At 37.4% G+C, this 21,342-nt stretch overlaps 1 protein-coding gene across 2 annotated transcripts in view; it reads right to left on the bottom strand.

Moving 5' to 3' along the window:
• Positions 1-21,342, bottom strand: part of TRPM3 (transient receptor potential cation channel subfamily M member 3) — a 287,376-nt gene that overhangs the window by 102,113 nt on the left and 163,921 nt on the right. For both annotated transcript variants that reach the window (XM_076361851.1, XM_076361852.1), the window contains exon 7: positions 1,862-2,036. In XM_076361851.1, coding sequence (XP_076217966.1) covers positions 1,862-2,036 — 175 coding nt within the window. The remainder of the gene's footprint in view (positions 1-1,861; positions 2,037-21,342) is intronic.

Genomic DNA, 21,342 nt, shown 5'->3' with positions numbered 1-21,342 from the left:
GGTGAACACACAGAAATTCCCACTAGCTAGCTTTATGAATTTCATAGTTTGTGCATTCTATTTAGTGCAAGGTAAACAGAAAAAAAACTTAAAAAAAATTATGCTATTTGATAATATTGCAGGCACCACCTGGAATGACACCACCACAGGAAGAAGACCCATAGTAAGGGAGAATAATAGCTTTTACAAAGCCAGACTTGAGCGTCTCATGTAAGAAATGACTTGCTTGTTCTGCCTCTAGTGATTCTATCACTTGCCTTTCTTACAGGCAGGAGTTTGTGATGATGAAACAGAATCATGGAATGGTTTGGGTTGGAACAGGCCTTTAAAGATCATCTAGTCCAACCCCTTGCTGTGGGCAGGGACATCTTTCACTACGTCAGGTTGATCAAAGCCCCATCCAGCTTGACTTGGAACACTTCCAGGGATGGGGCATCCACAGCTTCTCTGGGCAACCTGTTCCAGTGTCTCACCACCCACATCATAAAGAATTTCCTCCTTATGCCCAATCTAAAGTTATCCTCTTTCAATTTAAAACCGTTGCCCGTTGTCCTGTCACTACAGGCCCTCATAAAAAGTGTCTCTCCATCTTTCTTATAAGCCCCCTTTATATATTGAATTAAATTGCATTAATTCTCTTCTTGCTGTATTCTTTTTCATGATGACATCAGAACACAGACAAGACAGATGGAAACCGTATAGGTACATAGCAAACAAAGGGATAGAACATGTTTGAGTAAGGTTATGTTAAATGTGTTAACAGTGAGGTCACTGAAAACAGAGAAACAACTTCCCAAAGATTCAGATGAAACCTAGCACATTCAGATCTATCCCAGATGCAAAACTGGACTATGCATGAACCTGAATATAAAATGGACTTAAATATTTGTGGAAAACTATCTTATTCCCAGTAGGAGTTTTAGGTTGAGTAAGTTCATGACCACATTTTTTTTTTTTTTTTACTGTGTGGGTAACTGAGCACTGGAACAGGTTGCCCAGAGAGGTTGTAGAGTCTCCATTCTTGGAGATATTCAAAAGCCATCTGGACATGGTCCTGGGCAACTGGCTGTAGATGGCCCTGCTTGAGCAGGGGTGTTGGACCAGATGACATCCAGAGGTCCCTTCCGACCTCCACCGTTCTGTGATTCTGTGGTTGTTTACATATTTTTTGGGGTAGAGGAGAAGAACAAAGAATATTAAAGATTTGGGCATTCAATAATAATATGCACTTTGGAACTTGCAAAACATGCTTACAGCATGATTCAACAAAACCACACTTGAATCTTCTATAATAAAAGCTAAATACTATCCTTGCCTCACCTTGAGTCTGCAAAGAAAGGTGGGACAGTGCAAACACAGATCAGTGCACAAGCAGTCATGTGTGAATATAGGTGGGTGTGCAGAATCATGCCCAATAGGCAAGGCAAATACCAACTAGCTTATATGAACATGTGGGGCTAAATGAAACCTGAAGACAGCAGTATGCTATAGTATAATGACATAGCTGACTAAGCCAGTGAAAATAATTCCCCATGCCCTTTGACTGAATCCCTTGACCTGCAACTGCAAGATACCATACATTGTACTTGTCGATGTCTTACATGTCATGGCAAGTAACTATATGATACAGTTTCTACACCTCTGTTTTATTCTGTAGACTTTCCTTAGTGTTGCCTTAACTCGCCCTTTTTTTTTTTTTTGTTCTGGATACCTTCAATATATCACCTGTATTGATGATGGAAACAGCCATGCGAGGAAGGTATTGCTTTTGCATTATATTGCTAATAATTTCCTGGGCTCTATCTTACCATCAAATTGAACCTGTGGACGGAGAAAGAACACACACTAGGAAATTACTTACCCTCCTTCTTCAGAGTATTTGTGACCAAAGGCAAGGATGTCAGATGCCCGGCCACTGCCATCGCATATCACAACGGGAACAGGAGGAGTGTCTCGCAGGTACTCCAGAACAATGGAGATAACGTTGGGACCTCCTTCCACAATGAGAGCCACCACTGGAACCCCTTGACCAATTCCTGGAGTAAAAGAAAGAAACAAACAAACAAAAAAAACCCAAACAAAAAAGAAAAGGAACAAAAAAATGCAAAGCCAGCAAAGCAAACAAAACATAACAGAAGACAGAAAAAAAAAAAAAATCAGACTGAAATTACTGCATTGTGACTGTACAGTGTTATGTTAGAGAAAATGGCGTTCAGAAAATCATATATTTTAAGGTCAGAAAGGACCAGTGTAGTCATCTCATTGGTTCCACTGCATAAAACAGGATTTTCTAAAATTATCTTCTGTTTTAAATATGATATTTATGGTTGAAATAGACCATGAATTTTTTAAAAGATCAAATCTTGGTTTGAAAGCATAGAGAAGCTACCACAATTCTTCCTAACATGTTCAGAGTCATGACTTTGTAGCTTGCTTGTAATCTAGATTTTGCATGGTGTCAGTTTCCAATCATTGGGTCTTCCAGTAGCTTTGCTTGGTGTTTTAAAATCCCCTCTATGGTATGTTTGTTGCCATATTAGACGTATTTTAAGGTTGCAGCTGGATAGCCCTTTAACTTTCTCTTTGATAAACTAAACATATTCTGTTACAAGTCAATGCAATACTTGTTTCCCAGTTCTAGTCAGTCTCACAGTTTTTCTCTGAAATCTCTCAAAATTTTGCAGCATATTCCTTGATTTGCAGACCCCACACTGGGGACATTGCTCCAGGGAGAGCTGAACTAGTGCTGAACCAGAGGAGAGACATCCTCACTTTCAATACTTGTGTTATGATTAGATAGGAGCCCTCTGCAAAAGTTGCAGAACAGACTTTGCCAGGAAAGTCTTATGGATTTAGAGAAGGCAATCTGACACCAGGCTGGTGTTAAAATGACTGACAAAGCTTTTATGGTTGTCACTTCTTGACCAGTGGAGACTGGGGACATTCAAAAGGACTCAGGCAGTAGAACTAGTTGAACATTTTCTATTCGCATTTTTCTGTCAACAGAAAGACTTTTTCCTTTTAAACTAGCTTTTCCTAAGAAAAAATATATGCATTCTGCACAAAATTTTGATGTTTCACTGAAAAATAAAAAAGAGTGCCCCAAACTGTTAATAGTTGGGTTGGGAAAAGTTGCATGGCAACAACAAGTTTTAATGTGACTGCCTCAGGTTTCCATTTAGAGGGAGTTCAGTCCACAGAAGCGAAGGTAAGCCTGTGGGACTGGAACATTAAATCTGGTTAGACCCTCTAGAAACATTCACAAATCAAATTATTTTTGATAGTCACAAATAATTTTTAAGGATTTGAATCACTGTCAAAAAATGAAGTGAGCTGTTCTTTAAAAAAGAAAAAAACCCAGTTCTTATATACAACAGCAAAATATTGTAAGCACCTCCTGAACCACAAACAAGCAAACATTGTGCTTCCTGGAGAGACTCTCTGCATGCTTTGTTATGGATGTATTTGCTGCGTGTTTGTGGCTCTTTTATTATGTAACTTAATAAAGTGTGTGGTGTTTATTTATGTTAAGAAAACTACAAGCAGAGTTATAAAATCCAGGCTAATGAAAGAGAGTAAGAAGGGTAGAATATAACAAGGTGATTAACAGAATGATTTGCACAGAGCTCACTGGTTAATTTTTTTATTAATATTAAGGACTTCCCTGAATTGCTGCTCTACCTAATCATGAAGTTCTTTTGGTGGTTAAGTTCTTTTCAAAGGTCTTAGTGGAAAAGCAGTTTTGGGGAACGGAATTAAATGAGACAGGAAAATTAAGAACTTTGCTTAACAAGAGTGAATTATAAGTCTGATGGGTTAACCTGTCCCACATGTACTTCCACTAACTTTAAGGGATTTAAGCTAAGGATGAATTTTGTTTGGCAAATTTGCATTGTTTACCTGCATTCATTTTACTCATGCTTAAAATTACATCCCTTAAAAGCGCATTCTAGATATTAGCAATAAACCCCCATTTTTTCTGCAGATCTTATAAATAATACGATTTTATTCCCATAGCAATACTTGTAATATGATACAACTGGTTGCAGTTGAGCATGCAACAGAGAACCTCATGTCACAAGTCTGTCCAGGTTTCCCTTTGCCACTAGGTGACAAAAGAAAAGTTGTTTATAGTTATGTCTTGTACAAAATTCTTTTTTTTGTAAGACAATTGTTATCAGAAGATGAATAAAAATGAAATTCTTGGTGTGGCATAATTTTCTTTATGATACTTCCTAACATAATCACAAGGTGGCTGATAAGAGATTCACTTCCATTAAAATTTTAATACCAAATTGGAAGGAGGTATTTTATCATTTAATTTCTAGTGGTCTGGCTAATATAATGGTACCAAGTTTTTTGAACTTTCTATCCGTACTTCCTTCTTGCGTAGCTTTTCTTTATACCACATTGTATAGCCAATACTTCTACCATTTTTAGTTCTTCTGGTAGTTTTTTTAAGATATGAGTTCTTGGTAGTTGAATAAGGATTTCCCTTCACTGTTCTTGTTTCAGTCCTCCTTGCTCAAAAGACTGATCACAGAGCAGATCTAACGTGAACTCTGACTAGGAAGCCCACAACTCGCTGAATCTTCCATCAGCATTCCTCTTCAGCAGTGTAGTATTTTCCTCTGGAAACTGACTAGTAGGGCCCATTTCATTTCATTATGGACACCCCAACCCCCAGCGGTGTGTTTAAAAGCCTGATCCTAACATTTACCAAAGGTGGTCTTTTGTAAAGTATTATTTGCTACAGTGCCATATATGAAATTGTTAGCAAAACTGAATGTAAGTGCACAGATTTGAAAGTATATAATTAACTAATGGGTAGAGTTGTATGTGGAACCTGTAGTACTAATAGAGTTTCTTAGTTGTTCTTCTAAGAAGAACTTACCCTGATCCTATCATTGTCATTAATGACTTCAAAACAAGAATTAGAACTGGTACTGACATATGCTAATAAGACAATATTAAGAAGTATTCTCAGTAATGAGTCAAATTGGGTCTGGATGACATTAAGGATTGAGTAACAGAAATGGAGAAAGTTCACAGTACCAGATGCAAAGTCATTTACTTGGTGATTAATAAATTCTGATGTAAACTGGGAACTCATCAGGAGGAAATACTAGAATAGAGAAAGGTGTGATCCAGCTGATCACAGGAGAATTGAGTCTTTGGTGTAGCAAGACCATGAAGAATGCAGGTATGATCCTGGAATACACAGGGTAAAGCATTTTCAGTAGGAAATATGGGCATGTCAGTGCCATTGTGGGAGCCACTCATGAAATTCCATGCAAAATACTGTCTGTAGCTATGCTCGCCCATGTTCAAAAAGAACAAACTGGAAAAAATGAAGGAAAAAACCAAAAGGAGTATAAAGAGGAGACTCCTCTTATGAGGCAAGATTAGATGAGTTTGGCTCATCTTTCCTTAGCAAATTGATGGGTGAAAGACAATATGTCTGACTTTCCCTGTGACATAAAGCACATTGGCCATTAATAGTTTTAGATGGAGTTCAGAAGATTTCTGGCTATCAGAGGAGTGAAGTCTTCACAGCCTTCTAGTCAGACTAAAAGGAAAAAACCTTCTGAGTTTGGAGTGATGCTCAATAATCATTATAGATGCAGTGAGCTTATGTATCTCAAACTGTTCCTAAAGCAGGTTCCTTCAGTCTACCGGAAGTTTGTTCAGTCTTGGTGTATTCTGCTGGATATTGATCAGCTACGTAATTCTAATAATATAAATAATGACAGTTAGTCTCTACAGCTGAACTATTTTTGCCTTTTTGGGCCAATGAATTGGTCATTTGAAAGCATTTCTAAAATTCCTCTTGCATTCTTTTCTTTTTTTTTTTTTTTTAATTTTTAAACAGTTATAGTCACAACAGTTACATGGCATATAACAGTTCTCTGCAAGTGTTCCAGTTGTGTTTCACTGTGGTTAATCAGATGGCATTTTTTCTCTTCCCTGATCATGTAAAAACATATCCAGCATGAAAACAATCCTCTAATTTGAGGCTAGTAAAACAAAACAACTTCTCTCCAAATCCACTCTTCAATGAAACTTTGTAGCTTTGAGTTTTAAAAAAAAAAGCTCATGGGAACCTTAATTTATCATATATGATTAAGTTCCAGATTGAAATGCAACTTTTTCAATTATTCTGGTAGATTTCTTTATGAAGCAGAAAATATTTAAAACAAAAAGTTGATTTCTACATCTCATTTTCCTTTTGGAAAACCTTTCTGAGTTTCAGCAAATGGAATTTTTTTCTTTGTAATTTTCATTAATTCTCCATAAATAATTTTGGTTTGGAAAAAATATTTTTTTTTTAGTTTGGAGGGAAAATTAGAAAGTACATTTCTGGAATTAGAAATAATATTTTAAAATCAGTTAATAATACTTTGTTGATATTTCTTCAAAGTAAAACCACTTCTGGCTTTCAGGAAAGATCTCTAGACTACAGTTGTCTGCATCCTAATGTTATGAGCTTTTCCAGATTTATGATGATTAAATTCTGATCAGTGATGGTATCCACAGTGTGTGAAAGGAAGTCCATAAACATGGACTGCTTGAGTATCTTAAAATTTGAAAAAAGAGAGTAAGTGGGAATTATCACATTCTCAGTTTTCTATGATGTTTTCAATCACATTGAAATTATTTGTGACATTATATTTGTTTCAGGATAAAAGCTTAGCTACTTACACCAAAGAAATCTGCATCTCAATAACTCTCAGGCAAAACACAGAGCAGATTTGAATTAAATTTTTACATAGTTTGATGCCAAAAATCCTGGATGCATCTTTGCTGGTAAATATTAGGAATTTGGAAATTAATGCGGAGGGTCTGTAGAAAAATTTCAGTGGGTAGGAAGACATTGACTGACTATTCCTGATTAGATATTAAAACTGCATTTGCTAACAATTTTGCACCTATGAAATTGAGAACTGACCATGCCTTGTCTTACTGTGACACTGGACCAATTTGAAAAATGTTGGCATGTGATGTCAATAAGACAGAACCTCTGATTTCAGGAAAGAGGTAGCTGATGGACTTCTCTTTAACTGGTAATCAAAATATTTTTCCTTCTACATCTCTGTATCTCCTTAGAAATGAAAGAGTCAGGAATTCTCTGCAAGTGCGCTATTTCAGTTTGTGCACGCACATTATACAATAGTTTGCAAAGACGGGGCTGGAAGTGCCTGATGTATCCACAGGGACCCTCTTGTTTCAGCCACTTCATCCAGAAGGAGAATGTCAGGCTGGGAGGCGCGATGCTAAATCTGAAGGTAATACATTCCTTACAAAGCCAAGGACATCATCATTATAAAAAGAGTTTCTTGCTTGAGTTGAGATTGTCAGAAAGGAGACAATGCTGAGATAAAACCGTGCTGATGGAAAACTGGACTACAGCATGGGGGTTGCTGTCTCCTAGCACCCATCCAGAAGGTGGGAACTTTGTGCCAAGCATTAAAATGGACAGTCCAATAAATTGACAAGCAAGAAGTTTTTCCTCCATGTTTTTTGTGGAATTTACCATAAAATTGCCCTAGTCTCGGCAAAACTAAGGATAGCACTCATCTTGCTGGGCTATCTCCAAAACAACACTGCTGTTTCCACTAAGTACTCTAAAAGTATACAACCTTAGAAATTGTGTGTTTCATATTTTATTAACTGGAAAGAGAGTAGCAGTAATACACTCCACTGAAATGTTGTCCATTCTGAAATTGCGGATAACCCTTCTCAATAGGGGACAATGCATTAGTATTATTATCAGGAAAGACTCTCAATCATTGATGTTGTTTTCCAAACGTAGAAAAAGACCAATTAATTTTCACAGATCTAGATAATTTTTCTGTTTCTTAGAAGGCAGTAAATGACGTTACTCAGCTTTCTTTATATCTTTTGTAAAGAAAGACACATCCTCTTTTAAGTTCAAGTGAATTTTTTTTAAATATCTAAAAAATTATGGTGTTTTCCAGCCATCTGATAGTTACATGGAGGATTTCTTTTTAAATTTACTCAGTTTATTGTTTTTTCAGCATTTCTAGGATGAGCTGTGTTTTCAGCAAACCTTTTTCCTTTTCCTTTTGGAAGATGGAGAAACCTTCCTGTTTAGCAGTATATTTGCAGAATTGAGAATAGCTCAGAATGCTGACTATTGTGTTATCACTGTGAGGTTTATCACTTGGTTAACTACACTTATGTTTCAAGATGGTAAAGGTCTGATCCCAAAATCAAAGGTCTTCCTACTTAAGAATGGGGTCAGAATTTTTATTCTGTGTTATTGAAAATAGTTCGTAAGCCAGAGATATTTTTTTTCTCAGATTTTCAAAGGAAATATTCAACTCGTGTTCAAGAGCAGGTATGTGTGAAACATCTCACACAAAGTTGTATATTACTATTTCTCATTTAATAAGGTCTCTGTCCCACATACTGAAGTCTTAACATTCCTGCTATAAATGCAAAAAGACAGGTAGTCTCTCATGACTTAATTAATAGAATACAGACAAAAGAGTGTTTTTATTTTCATTTTATATAATGATTCATCCAAAAAGAAGAATAAATAGTACCAAAGACCTGGGAGTTAAAATCAGTTCTCTGAGGCTTATCACTATCCTAATTTCCAAAACAATAACTTGTATTTGGAGCATTTCAATAAGCATAGATTTTTGCAGGGTAGACTAGATTGCTAAGTGTTTCACAGTGTCAGCTATTATGGATATTGTTGGTGCAATATTGTAAACTAGACTGCAATATTGTACAAAAGATTTATACAGTCAACCTAAAGCTTCATTACGGTGTTATTGCCTTTGTGGCCAGCAACAGAGCCTGTGAGAGAGTTTCTGGCATTTGTGATTCCAGGAAGGTACGTACATACCAGAACATTTGTCCTGATGTGCACCAGTGACAACTTGTAGACCTTCATGTTATTATACAGAAAAATAGTTCCATTTTCCCCTTTACACAGTGGTAGTGCATGAATACATAAGTTAAACCAATAAACTAGAAGAAATGAATGAATTTGGAAATGGAAGCAAGGAAAAACTGCATAATGTCTGTGCTGTGTGAAGAGATTTAAAAAAATCTACCATGCTTTGCAGAAGCCCTACTTTTTTTTTTCCAGTTCTTGGAAAAACATGAATATTTATACTGTGAGTATATTTATAAATTATCTATAACTGTCATAAATTATTACTAACTCTTTTTATGAAGAGGTAAACATGAGTTACCCATTTTTTTATAGACCAATAAGTGAATAAAATGTCTTATTTACTACAAAATGCATTTACTACTCATGTTTTTAAGTGTGCTTATAAGAGTAACTGGGACATATCAGTATGTTGCGTACTATTTCCAAGTTCACCCCTGAGATCAGTGCAAAAACCTGAGAGGCTGTAGTTCACTATCCCTGACAGAAATGTCTCTAATTTCTCTGTCTTAACACTGGGTGGAGGTAGGTGCATCTGGGCTGATTTCCTGCTGGCCACCATCAGGTCAGACATGTTGGTGCGGGTTCACCTACATTCATTTTCTTTTTCTACCCGGAAATTTTGACTGGAGAATTTGGTAATTATTTGTATTTGTTTGGGATGTTGGGGCCTGTGGCTGTCCCACTGGAGGAGTTACTGCACAGTGGTTGGCACAGAAGTGGCGTACAGCTGGAAATCTATGTCACATCTCCCACACAACATGCAGCTGTAAAGCAAGTTCTCCAGCAGCTGGATGCGATGGAAGAACTTCAGGCTAATGGTGCACATAAGACAGAGTCACCGTGAACATACCCAGTGAGTTCAAACTGTCCCAAAGTGTGGGGAGAGCAATCCTCTATGAACCTACACACAGCGCATGTGCGGTTAACCTGACATCTCAAAGTCTTTTCTTAATGAGGCACACACTGCTCATCTGTGCAGTGTTGGAATTAGGATTGTCACCCTTCCTAGAAATCCTGAACCTACTGCAGGCATGTACAGGGATATATAAGGCAACACTGAGCTGGAATGGCCCATCAGTTCTTCATGAAAGCAGGTATATTTGCATGACCAAGGGGCCTCTACAGTTTTGCACAGCACCACCCTCCAGGTCCGCAGGTTACTAAACTTTCCTGGACCTAGAGGTACTGTGAAAGGTGGGGTACATAAATTAGCAGGTTTCTCCACTGGTCATCATGACACAGGTTGTCCTGTGCTTATCTGAGATGACGAGATAATGAACTCTTAGCAGCAGAAAGTTTCTATGATAGGCTTTAGATTTGTTTCAGGCCTCTAACTTGTGTATGTCCTGCAAAAGGTCTACCATTTGTGGGCAATGGCTACCTTTCTACGTGCAAAATTCTTTTAGGACAATGGCTTTTGTAAGGGGTAAACTCAATGCTCTCTTAGTGGCTGACAAATACAGTCATAAAATAGAAATCCAAAAATATAAATCAACAGATATATATACATGTTGGTGTGCCTGCAAGTATTTGCAGCTGCACAGTGTACTCAGAGGCATGTGTATAGACCATTTTGCACAGGTTGTTTAGCACAAATGCCCCATAGGTTTCCTGAAAGTGAAGCCTTTATATCCTTTCATGTGCAGAAGTAAAATTAATTTGCATGCAAAGCCAGATAATGTTAAACTTCTCCTGTCACATACAATTTTACATAACGAGGACCTCTGTTTCTTTGTTTCTTCCAGATTTTCTTGCCTTCCTAGTCTGCTTTATGGAGAAAATGTTTCTTTCTTTTTTTTTTTTTTTTTAATGTTGTTCCAGCTAATGGAAAATGCTCCTTTATTATAAGGAATGAATCACCAGGTTTTCCCAAAAATATTAAGAAAAAATTCTCTCTGACCTTTGCTCTTTTAACTAAGTGCCTGCTAATCTGGCTTCCTTCGCACATACAACTTCAGGAACTTTGTGCTACCTGTACCTCTGGAGTCAAAAACTCCCTGAGCTCTAGGGTTGTTTCACAAACCCTGTGCTGATGCCTCTCTCTTATCTGACAAATTGCTGCTTTTGCTAGTCAGCAAGCACTTGTGTTGCTCTGAGGTATGACCCAATCCCACCCTTTGTTGCAGCCTAATCTACCATTTAAGGGCCCAGTCTGTGGTGCATAGCTAGCTTAAACATTAGTCAACTGTAACGATAAATGTAAAGGCAAATGGCCAGCATGGTAAAACAAGTAGGAATATGTTTTTGTTTAGCATACTGAAGGTAATCACCCTCCCCTTACAGACATGATAGCCCTCATATACATTCACACAGAACTGTATGATATGATGATCAAAACAAGAAACTTCATAAATACAAGTTTTGAAATGGCAAGAAACTTCATAAACAGAAGTTTTTAGCCACCTGTCCTTGAAGTAAAACTTGGGTTCAGAGGTTTAATCTTAATACAAATGCACTCTGAACACATTTACTACAACTCTATTACCAATAGGTATCTTGATACTCACTTTGGTTTGGTAAATTCTAACCAGTACATCTTGGTTGGTTTTCTTTTATTGTTGCAAACATTTTGCATGTGTAAGAATTGAAACAAAACTATGCTGCATTTGAATGCCATGTGGATGAATATTTACTAAATAAAAATGAAAAATGAATAAAAAGTTTATGAAGTTACAAATTTAGATATGTGATTCTATTAACTAGGAATAGAAACACCAAAACCACCCTGCACATGTGGGCCTCTAATCCTAAAGCAAGTGTCAGGATAACAAATCCTTAATTGCATCAAACAGATGACGTGTTTCCCAAGTACAGGCTATTTATTCAACAGATGTGGTTATAGTTCAGGACTTTTTAATGCAAGGATTGCTTATCAGTGGCATTTAGTGGAAAATCCCATTTAACTGTCAATGGAAGACTGATAAAGTGTTGTGAAGCTCAACAAAAATGTTCATGTGCCTACAAGCTCTTTGACAGTTTTGAACTACATTTTGATCAAATCTGATCTTAGTTTTAACTTAAATATGTGAGACGAACTACGATTTTTGAGTGGAAATCAACTACTAAGTATTAATCATTCATATTTGAAAAGGGCAAGATAGCATTTCTTTCTGAGTTTTCTGCAGAGTTTAGGCTTATGATGTCTTGAAACTCAGGTTGGAACTTGGGGGTTTTGGGAACTTAAAGAAAAACAAAGAAAGTCCTTAGCTCAAGAAGTCTGTCTTAAAAGTCCAACTTCCAGGCCATTGCTATATTTCATGGGGCTAGCAGAGTATGCAGCAGCGTGTTGCATTAGCAAAGGCTGAAAGAAACACACCACATTAAACCTGTGGCTTTCAGAAGCATTTTGGTCCAAGTGTTTGCATAGCACTTGGATATCCTAGTGAGAGTTACTTACACAGAATGGATAAACAATTAAATAAGCTCTGGAATTTTAATAAGCAAAAGTCCACCCAGCATGAGCTTAAAAGTTTGAGGAAAGTAATTTTTAATTTCTGAACTAACATTTGCCTTACAGTAATACAGAATCAACAGATATTACTCTTTGGTTGTTAATAGAATATGTCTAACCACAGGGTAAGTGCTGCTTAAATAGATTTAAAATGGTATTGGATTTACAACAGTCTTTAAAAAGTTTGCCCGCACAAATGTGTCTGCTTCACCCTGGACATCTATGTGATATTGCCTATGGTCCCAACTGCCTCAAAAAGGCTAAGTGATAACAGAGAACATCCTGAAATAATCCAGATCCTTCCTATTAGGTTACACTGAAATAACATTACAGCTTGGTTTTTTTCAGGCTATTTTCAGCCTTCAGGCCCTTTTGGAAACACCTCCTGATGCATATGAAACAACTTTGGCTAAAATATCAATATCAATAGCAAATAGATAAGATCACCTGCATATGCAATAGATCTGCTTCCCCCAGCTCTGCAAATCACAGCCACAGTATGCTTACCACCGGAACAATTACACGATTAACTGCTAAGTGAACATGACTGGAAAAAAGGGAATGTAACTTGCCTTCATACGTTGATGGAAAGGGATGTTGGGTTTTATTACCCAGAGAAACAGGAACATCCCCCAGATGCCACAACCAGCTCAAACTTAATTTCACATAGCTGTGCTTCTTACAGTCACCTCTGCCTTTTCCTCACCGCTTATCTCCAGTATCTTCCATACAGCAGAATCTGTTACTACTATTTCCAGATATGGCAAAGATGAGGCAGATATGTCTTTTAATCCTTGAAAGGACGTTCAGTAATAAGAGCAGAGAAACAGAGATTTTTTTTTTTTTAAAAAGGAACCCAAACTCATTCTACCCTCTTCTGAACAACTTCAAGTTTTCTATTTTCATAAATTAAGTGGAACTTCCACTTGTTTGGAGGCTCATTACATGCCCTATGTCTAGAGAAATCAAAGTGACCTGGTAAGCCAATACAACAAATTCTAAGAATATTTGCTGTCTTTCTCAAATTCACAGAACTAAAGGATTATGTGTGACAGAATGACACAGAACCATTACTAATAAAGGAAAGCTCACAACCATTTGACTTATTTTTGATTTTCAATTTATTTTTTGACTTTTCTTCTGCCATAAGCTCATTGAATCTCATTTGCTATAATTTTCTGTGTCTTTTTCATGCTTCCCAACCACATTTTAAAATTACTATTATAAATATTATTTTGTTCAGATTTATTGTTTTCTTTGTAGTTTGCATTCATTCTCCTTGTTCCCCTTGTTATGGTCACTTCCATTCTGCATTCTCATCTTTCTAATTTCCTTTTTGGTATCCCAATCACACTTTCACTTCCTCTCTGTCTCCTTGTGTCTAATCCATAATCCTCTTTTAGCTCCTCTATTTTTAATTCTCCTTTTTACTGAGAGCATGATCGCATTTCATTTGTCCCAGCCTGTCCTCCTTTCTCTTCTGCTTCGTCTCAGTACTTTCATTTTTATTTGTCCAATGCTCCTTCTTCATCTGTCTAAATCTACCTAGTGATGTATCTGCCATCCTACCAGATGTGGCATTGACAGACAAATCTGTGGACCTGACACCTGGACCATATCTTCATTTAATATTGGACTGATCCTAAAAACTTCTTCAAAGGACATCAAGGATGGTAAAAAGAAAAACTCTTGAGAAACTTGTGATACCTTCTTTTGATTTTCATACCTGTCTTCACAAAAGGACAAAGTTTAGAGAGTCCTCAGAACAGGCAAGACATGGGAAGAGTCTATGTAAGACTAAACCCTGGGATTTGTGAGCCTCACAAGCCGGTAACAATCCACTCGGTTACTTTCTACCGGATGGCAATACATTGTTCAAAGCTGGCACTTGAAGTTCAAAGGCATGCACACAAGAATCTTCATGGGATTCAGTCAAAACTTACCCTATCTGTCCTAGCAGTCAACTGTGTATTAGGCCAGTACTACAGCACCTAACTGGTTTCGCTCTTCTTGGAGCTCATCAGCTGTAGGTAATGGCCTAAAAGAATCAGGAGCAACTACAATTTCAGTAATTTTCACATTCTCTCTAATCTTGCTTGGTACTTTCCCTTGGTGTAACAAGGATGTAACAAGGGAACAACTTACAACTTGGATGTAAGCACAACCACATATTGTAGCCAGCACTTTAGAAAATTATAACCAACTTTTACACTGCCTTGAATTACATATTGAGGAGCTCTTCCTTGTCACATTTTGCATATTTGTCAACATATTTGACACTATATAATCTCAGAAAATTATCCCTCCTTTCTCTCCTGTTTTAGAAAACTACAACAGGTGAGATACAGAACATCAGAAATTTTGCTAAAAAGGATTCACCCTAAAATAATCTGTTTCTTAGTTTTATGGCTTTGTTCTGATTTTTATAGTGAATTCAATAAATCTAAAATGTCCAAACATTATATAGCTGAAATGACCGGTGTTCTTCTGCTTGTATATCAATCGTATGAAAACACATGTTTTCAACAAACTCATCTGTGGAAAGTCAAGTCCATAAGAGGAATTTATGGATCCACTTGCACTCAATCAATTGCTTATTTATCTGTGCTTCAAGAACAATTTTTAAACTGCATGTGATTTCTCAGCCCTTTCTGAAATGATATTTTTGTCTCCAGTGCCTGATCCACCAACATCATGATGCTTTTGATGAAAAAGGCCCGTTTCTGATCTCTGACAAAATCTGAAATGTCAACCTTTAAACAGTTCTGAGTTTTACTCAGATTTCATAAAAGTCAAACTTGCAGCAGGCTTTCTCTCCTAGAAAGAAGTCTATACCTACACCTTTCCAGCTATGTAGTTATGAAAATGCATCTAGGGCTGCACAGAATATGAAGGAAAAATCTGAAACAAATGAGAATTCCAATGCATTTGATGACGGTGCAATGGTCAGAGAAGATGCCAGTGATGACAGTTGAACGTCCCTTTGCCTTCCCAGCCCCCTTCATATATTCTCAGGCATAGGATGACAAAGGGAAGTCCACGGGTCACATGAACAGATATTGTTGACATATTACCGTGTCCAAATTGCCTTCTCTACGCAATCAAATCACCCAACTTTATCCATCAGTTCCTTACTCAGAGGTAACTTTTTCTCATAGGCCTACCAAAACTCAACTAAATTCACCAACTCTATAAAGAAGAAAGATTAAATACAAGGACACAGGTATCAATGCCTGTGATCTGTCTGTTTTCAAAGGGCATACCATAGAGGTAGAGCAAACCTTTAGCACCAAACAGCATGTTTAAAATAAGAAAAATTGCAGATTGATAATGAATAGTAATATTCCACATGAAGCCCCACGTGCTCTAGAAGACAATTCTTCCAGAAATGTACTAATCAAAAGAAGAGTAAGAATATCACAAGGTGGATCTGCACAACCTAAGGATTTGGTGTGGTAATCTTTCTAAGAAATACCAACATGCTTCAACGTGTAGAACTGACTGAGCAGTGCAGAGTGATTCTTGGGCAAAATACACAGAGGTTTGTTTGGGTTTTTTTTCCCTTTTTTTGAGGGAAATAAAACCCAAAACACTACGCTCTCTAGAGTTTCTAGGAAAGAGGACAAGGCACCTACGGTACAGAATATGTATTTTTTTCTATTGTTTTCACACGGTGCAGAGAAGATGAAGCATAGTGTAGATAACACTGTAAATGAGCCTCTTTTAAATCATTGGAGCAAACATTAGATCTTTTTACATTTTGTTCCATGATGGTAGTTGTTAAGCCCAATTTGAATACCACTGCCTCACTGGTTGGACTTCACTTATTTCCAAAGCAAATTTTAAGGATGTAAAATCTCTGTCAGATAGTCACAGAGAACAGAAAATTCTGGCAGTATTCTGACCAAGTTTTAAATCTTTTGGTAGATGAAGCTTTCAATATAAGATGTCTGGATTTAAAAGAAAAATGACATTAGCACATGATGAATATGTTTTCAAGGCCATTTGTCAGATTTGCAAATATCAGACAAAAACTTATTCTGCCCTTCTAACTGCTACTGAAAGCACATTACTCCTTTCTAACACATGCCAAACACAAATTTTATTACTGATATGTATGTGCTGATACATGCAAGACAAAGAAAATGATTGCATGTTTCCCAAAATAGTTATGCCTATACAAGAACATGCTGTAAGTGCATGCTATGCTATGCTATGCTATGCTATGCTGTGCTATGCTATGCTATGCTATGCTATGCTACGCTGTGCTACGCTATGCTATGCGTTGTGTTGCATCCAGATTCTGATTCTGCTGACAGACAATTATCCATGTTCTTCTAAAGAAAAACTTACAACATTCCTAATTAATTCACAACTTCTTTCATTCAAATTAAAAACTTTTTTATAGGCCATGTGCAATCACCTTATGCATATAAATAATTTGTGTCCTTGTCTTTCTCCACTGCTCCAGTAAGATCATTCATATGAAAGAAAGCAGGCATTTGTGATGGAAGTGCTTGGCAATCATGCTGTAAGCTCTTTAAGGATTTAAGACTATTTCAGTTAGTAGTAACAGTTCAGTTAATAGCAACAACTATATCACATGAACTGAAGGCCTTAATGCAAACAGGAGGAATGAACTGCCTATTATAAAAGTGCAAACATGAGTCCAGAGCCAAAAGGGGGAAACTTCAGATAGGATTTTTGAAGGTTCTGTAAGTACTGGTAAATGGTCTTTTTATATAACATGAAGTAATTCTAGATCACACTTGTTAATGAGAAAGCACTGTTCTGGCTAATCACAAAATGGGTGAAACCCACGGCATGTCAACCTATTGGAGTGACTTTACCTGAAAGTGATCAACAGTGCTCAGATCAGACCTATTAGCTGAGTTACTATATTGGCAATTATTCTAATCTAACCATCTGTGGAGCAGCAGGAATGAATATTTTATAACTTGTAACTTCTAACACACATTTTGTAGACAGATTTCTTTTGTGTTTCTGGTTGGAGGCAAGACTGATGTACCTATTGTGTTACTCAGCAATGTTCTGCAAAAGTGGTAATGATGTACAACTTAGCAAATGACTGGGCCATTCTAGCACACTTCACAGCAATACTTTGTTAGTGTCCAGGAATGTCATAATTGGAGAATTTGCAATAGGTCATCTCTAGTAATTAGATGCTTCATTTCTTTCCTTCCTCTGTTTATAGATTATATCATCTGTTTGGTGATACATTAAGTTCTCTTTCTGTACTGGCCACTAGTATTTTCCCAGGATGGGAAAAAAAAAAGACTAGCTGCACTTTCACATCTTGCAGGATCATAAGATATTCATTGATTTCTAATCCAATGCCAACACCAGTTTTCTGGTGAAAATTGTTCTACCTCTTTTGTTTTAAACAGTTTCTTTTGAAACATTTCTTTCCACCATTGTGACCCATTGGAAAGAAGGTGTAAGTTGTATATAGTATTTGCGAAAAAGCAGCTGCAAAGGGGACAGAAAATCTACAAGGCACAGAAGACTTCCCACACATCAGGGGGAGGAGGAAATGTATTGTGTATGGAATTCTAGAAAAGAAAAGAAATTCTCAACATTTTAGACGATACGTTGATCCCTATTCCTTCTGAATAAAATTGAGTGTTGGAACAAAAGACATTAGAATTACTTTAATCAAGAAATACTGTAGATGAGAGGAGCTTGAGGGATGCATAAGAATTTTAGAAGAAGAATAATTAAATGCTAGGTCTACAATATCATGGCATACTATCTCTTGAGGTTGAATGCCTAACGACTTTTAGTTATCCTTATAAAGATAGTCAATTAGACCACATGTTTTTAAACTGAAAGTTATTTCAGGGCTCAAAGACAATAAGGACTTACGTGATTTTTGAGAAAATGAAGTCCAAACTTGAAAAATACCACATAAATGGCAATTTTTCTGTGTTCATTCTTGGAAAAGGATTCCAACAAGGTAAATTACTCAACTGTTCAGAGTAAAACTTGTAGCTTTTGTTCTACTCAGATAACTAGATGCTTATGTCATGGACCTGGGGTTACAGTGGATGCCAGTCTGAATGTGATCCAACAGCATGCTCTCAGTGCACATAAGGCAAAAAATGCACTTGTGCTACGTTAGAGAAGTGTGTCAAGTGTGAGTTTTTATCCCACACCCACTATGTTCATCACTAGTGGGGCTGCATCTGAAGTACTGGATTCAGGTTTGGGCTGTCCACTTCAAGAAGGATGAGGAGAAACTGGGGAGCATCCAGAGAAAAGCTGTTAAGGTATATACTGGCCTAGAGGATATGTCTGAATAGGAAGTTTGAGACAGCAGAGCTTGTTTAACCTTTTGAAAAGAAGTTTAAGGAGTAATTTAATACCTCCCTACAACTACCTGGAAGGGTCTTAAAAAGGTGTTAGAGCTATCCTCTTCTTGCAAGGGCCAGGCCCTATGAAGGGAAAATGGCCATAAATAGTGGTTTGGGGGCTCCAGATCAGACACTGATGGTGGGGTGAGGAAAGTTTCCAAATATTTTGCTGGAGCCCATACAGATGTTTGAATATCCATTATTGGGGGTTTTCAGACTTGGCTAAACAAAGCTACGGACAAGCTATTCTAGCATTGACAATAGTCCACTTTGAGATGAGACTCAGACTGGGGACCTTCAGAGGTCTGTTCCAGCCCATATGAAATGTATCATTTTATGAATAGCTGTGAACCCTCTTGTGCTCAAGGCAGTGAGACAGCGTTTAATATTACAAGCACTTCCAGAAGCAGTGAATCAGTAATCAGTAAACTGTCAGCAGTGAATTATGTCAGCCTGACATGCTGTAGATCCCTGCATGCCAAGAAACAGTGTAAGCATAGCATCATAGCTGGAAACTCAGCTGCAGTCCACTTACTGTATCTCTGAAAAAATCACACCTCTTGAGCTGGGACATTTTATTGCATTTAAAATCTCTGTACATTTGTCATGAAAACTTTCGTCTCATTAACGCAATATTTTTGGAATAGGATGAAATAAAATTGTTTTAACTCACATTTCAATGTTAAAATTTTTACATGAGCTGTCAAATTATCCATGCAATGCTGTACAAATAAACCATATGGCAGAGATGGTCACAAAGATATTTTTCCTTTCTTCCAGAGCATATCTTAAGGTGATCTCCCTGCCTTTAAATTCCTGCAAAAAGTCCAGGACTGAAATGTTTATGTGAATTGGAAATCAGAAACATTTCTGATCAGATCACCTTCAATATTTCCTTTTGATCTTGAAACAGTTTTAGAAAAGTTCATCCTACTTTCAACATTTCTTACTACAAAATGATGCACTTTGAAACTTCATGACTTTGAGACAACTTGTGGCTCACTGCAAGAGATGGTTGCTGGGCTGTGTTAAAATAGTCTTCACTTGTGAAAATAAGAAAGACCTGCCCTGAGTACTGAAGCATCAAACTGACCTCTAGTTAAATTCACAACTGAGTGACTCTGTCCTGAACCTGCAGACTCAATTGACCCACAAATGCAACTGTACCCTCTGCTTGCCTGGAAAGCATTTTTAAATTCCTGAATATTTGCTGTGGACAAAATAAGAGCTATGGAAGAGGTAAAGGCTAAAAATGTAGAGTGGAAACAGAGTATTCAATGAAATCTTTTCTCTAGTGTTCATAGGGGGCATAAGGCAAGCTTTTTATTATTATTATTTAATAGTACACGCATTCAGGAAATTAGATACTGCTGAATGACTGAGTATGATGCCATATTAGGAACAAAACCAGCTGAGTCTTTCAGAATTATCTGGCATACTTAATGACCTGATTTAATAATAAATTTTATAAAAGAGACTGCCACTGTCCTAATCTATTTGAAGGGAATACCACTTTCTGTGTCTTTAATAGGTGAGCACAAGCTTGAAGTTTCCCTTTGTGAATGGTGTGTAATCCCAAACATCCAGGAGAGCTATCACTGCGCTGGAGAAAGATACAATTGAAGCAAAGGAAAGTAGATAAGAAGAAATGACAAGCCTCGCATGTAAAAGTCAGGCAGGCTTAAGAATAAGAATAAAATCTGCCTTCAGCACTTTTGTCCAGGGACAGGCTGTGAAATAAGAAGTTACCAACTGTTTATTAGTTCCTAAATCTGTTCTGTTTTCTAGCCCTCTGCTCTTTTGTTTGGTGATTAACTAAAAATTGTACCTTTTCCTGACTCTCCAGCAAACAAAAGTCTGCTGCTGTCAGTGTTTTTCCCCACTCCACATGCTTACTACTGGAAAATGGTAAATAAGGACACACATGCATGGCTACACATACTCCCGTTTGGATGAAGATCCTTTTGCAGCAGCGCCCCCGCCTGCACAGGGCCGAGGATCTCCATTGTTCTGCTCTGAATGAGGGTAAGGAAAGGCATCAGAAAGTGACCATCTGTTTGGCTGACCTAACAGGGCAGGTGGTCCTTCCCTCATCCATATGGTCACCTTTCTATTGACTAGAGGCTGGGCAGGACTCAGTCACCTTTTTTTAAAATAATGGAAAACAAAACGTGGCAGAAACGTTCAGGATGTCACTGGACCAAGACGTACAAATCTCACCAGCAACCTTCCTTCCTAACAGTTCTCTCACATTTCTATTTTGAAGAAGTGTTGTGAGACCCAAGTGGTTTTGTGTTTATAAGAGAGAGAGATTTGGGAGGGAGGGGTTAAATGATAGAGAGAGACTGTCACAGAGAAAAGGGAAGAGAAAAGGAAGAGACATACTCCTGGTGTGGGGGGGTGTGTGTGTGGCTGCAGAGAGAAACCAGAGGATAGAAGTCTTTCATTTTTTGTAGGTGTTTGAAGAGGTCAGGCAAGCATTTGACTTGAACCACCAAAGTTTGGAGGTTCATCCATCAATCACTTTTCAACAGATAAACCTCTTGTCCAAACCTAAATTAAGTTAAATTTGTCTAAAGAGATTT

This window comes from Aptenodytes patagonicus, chromosome Z (genome assembly GCF_965638725.1).
Source record: "Aptenodytes patagonicus chromosome Z, bAptPat1.pri.cur, whole genome shotgun sequence".
NCBI classification, from domain to species: Eukaryota; Metazoa; Chordata; class Aves; order Sphenisciformes; family Spheniscidae; genus Aptenodytes; species Aptenodytes patagonicus.
This window is presented reverse-complemented; position numbering and strand designations above follow the sequence as displayed.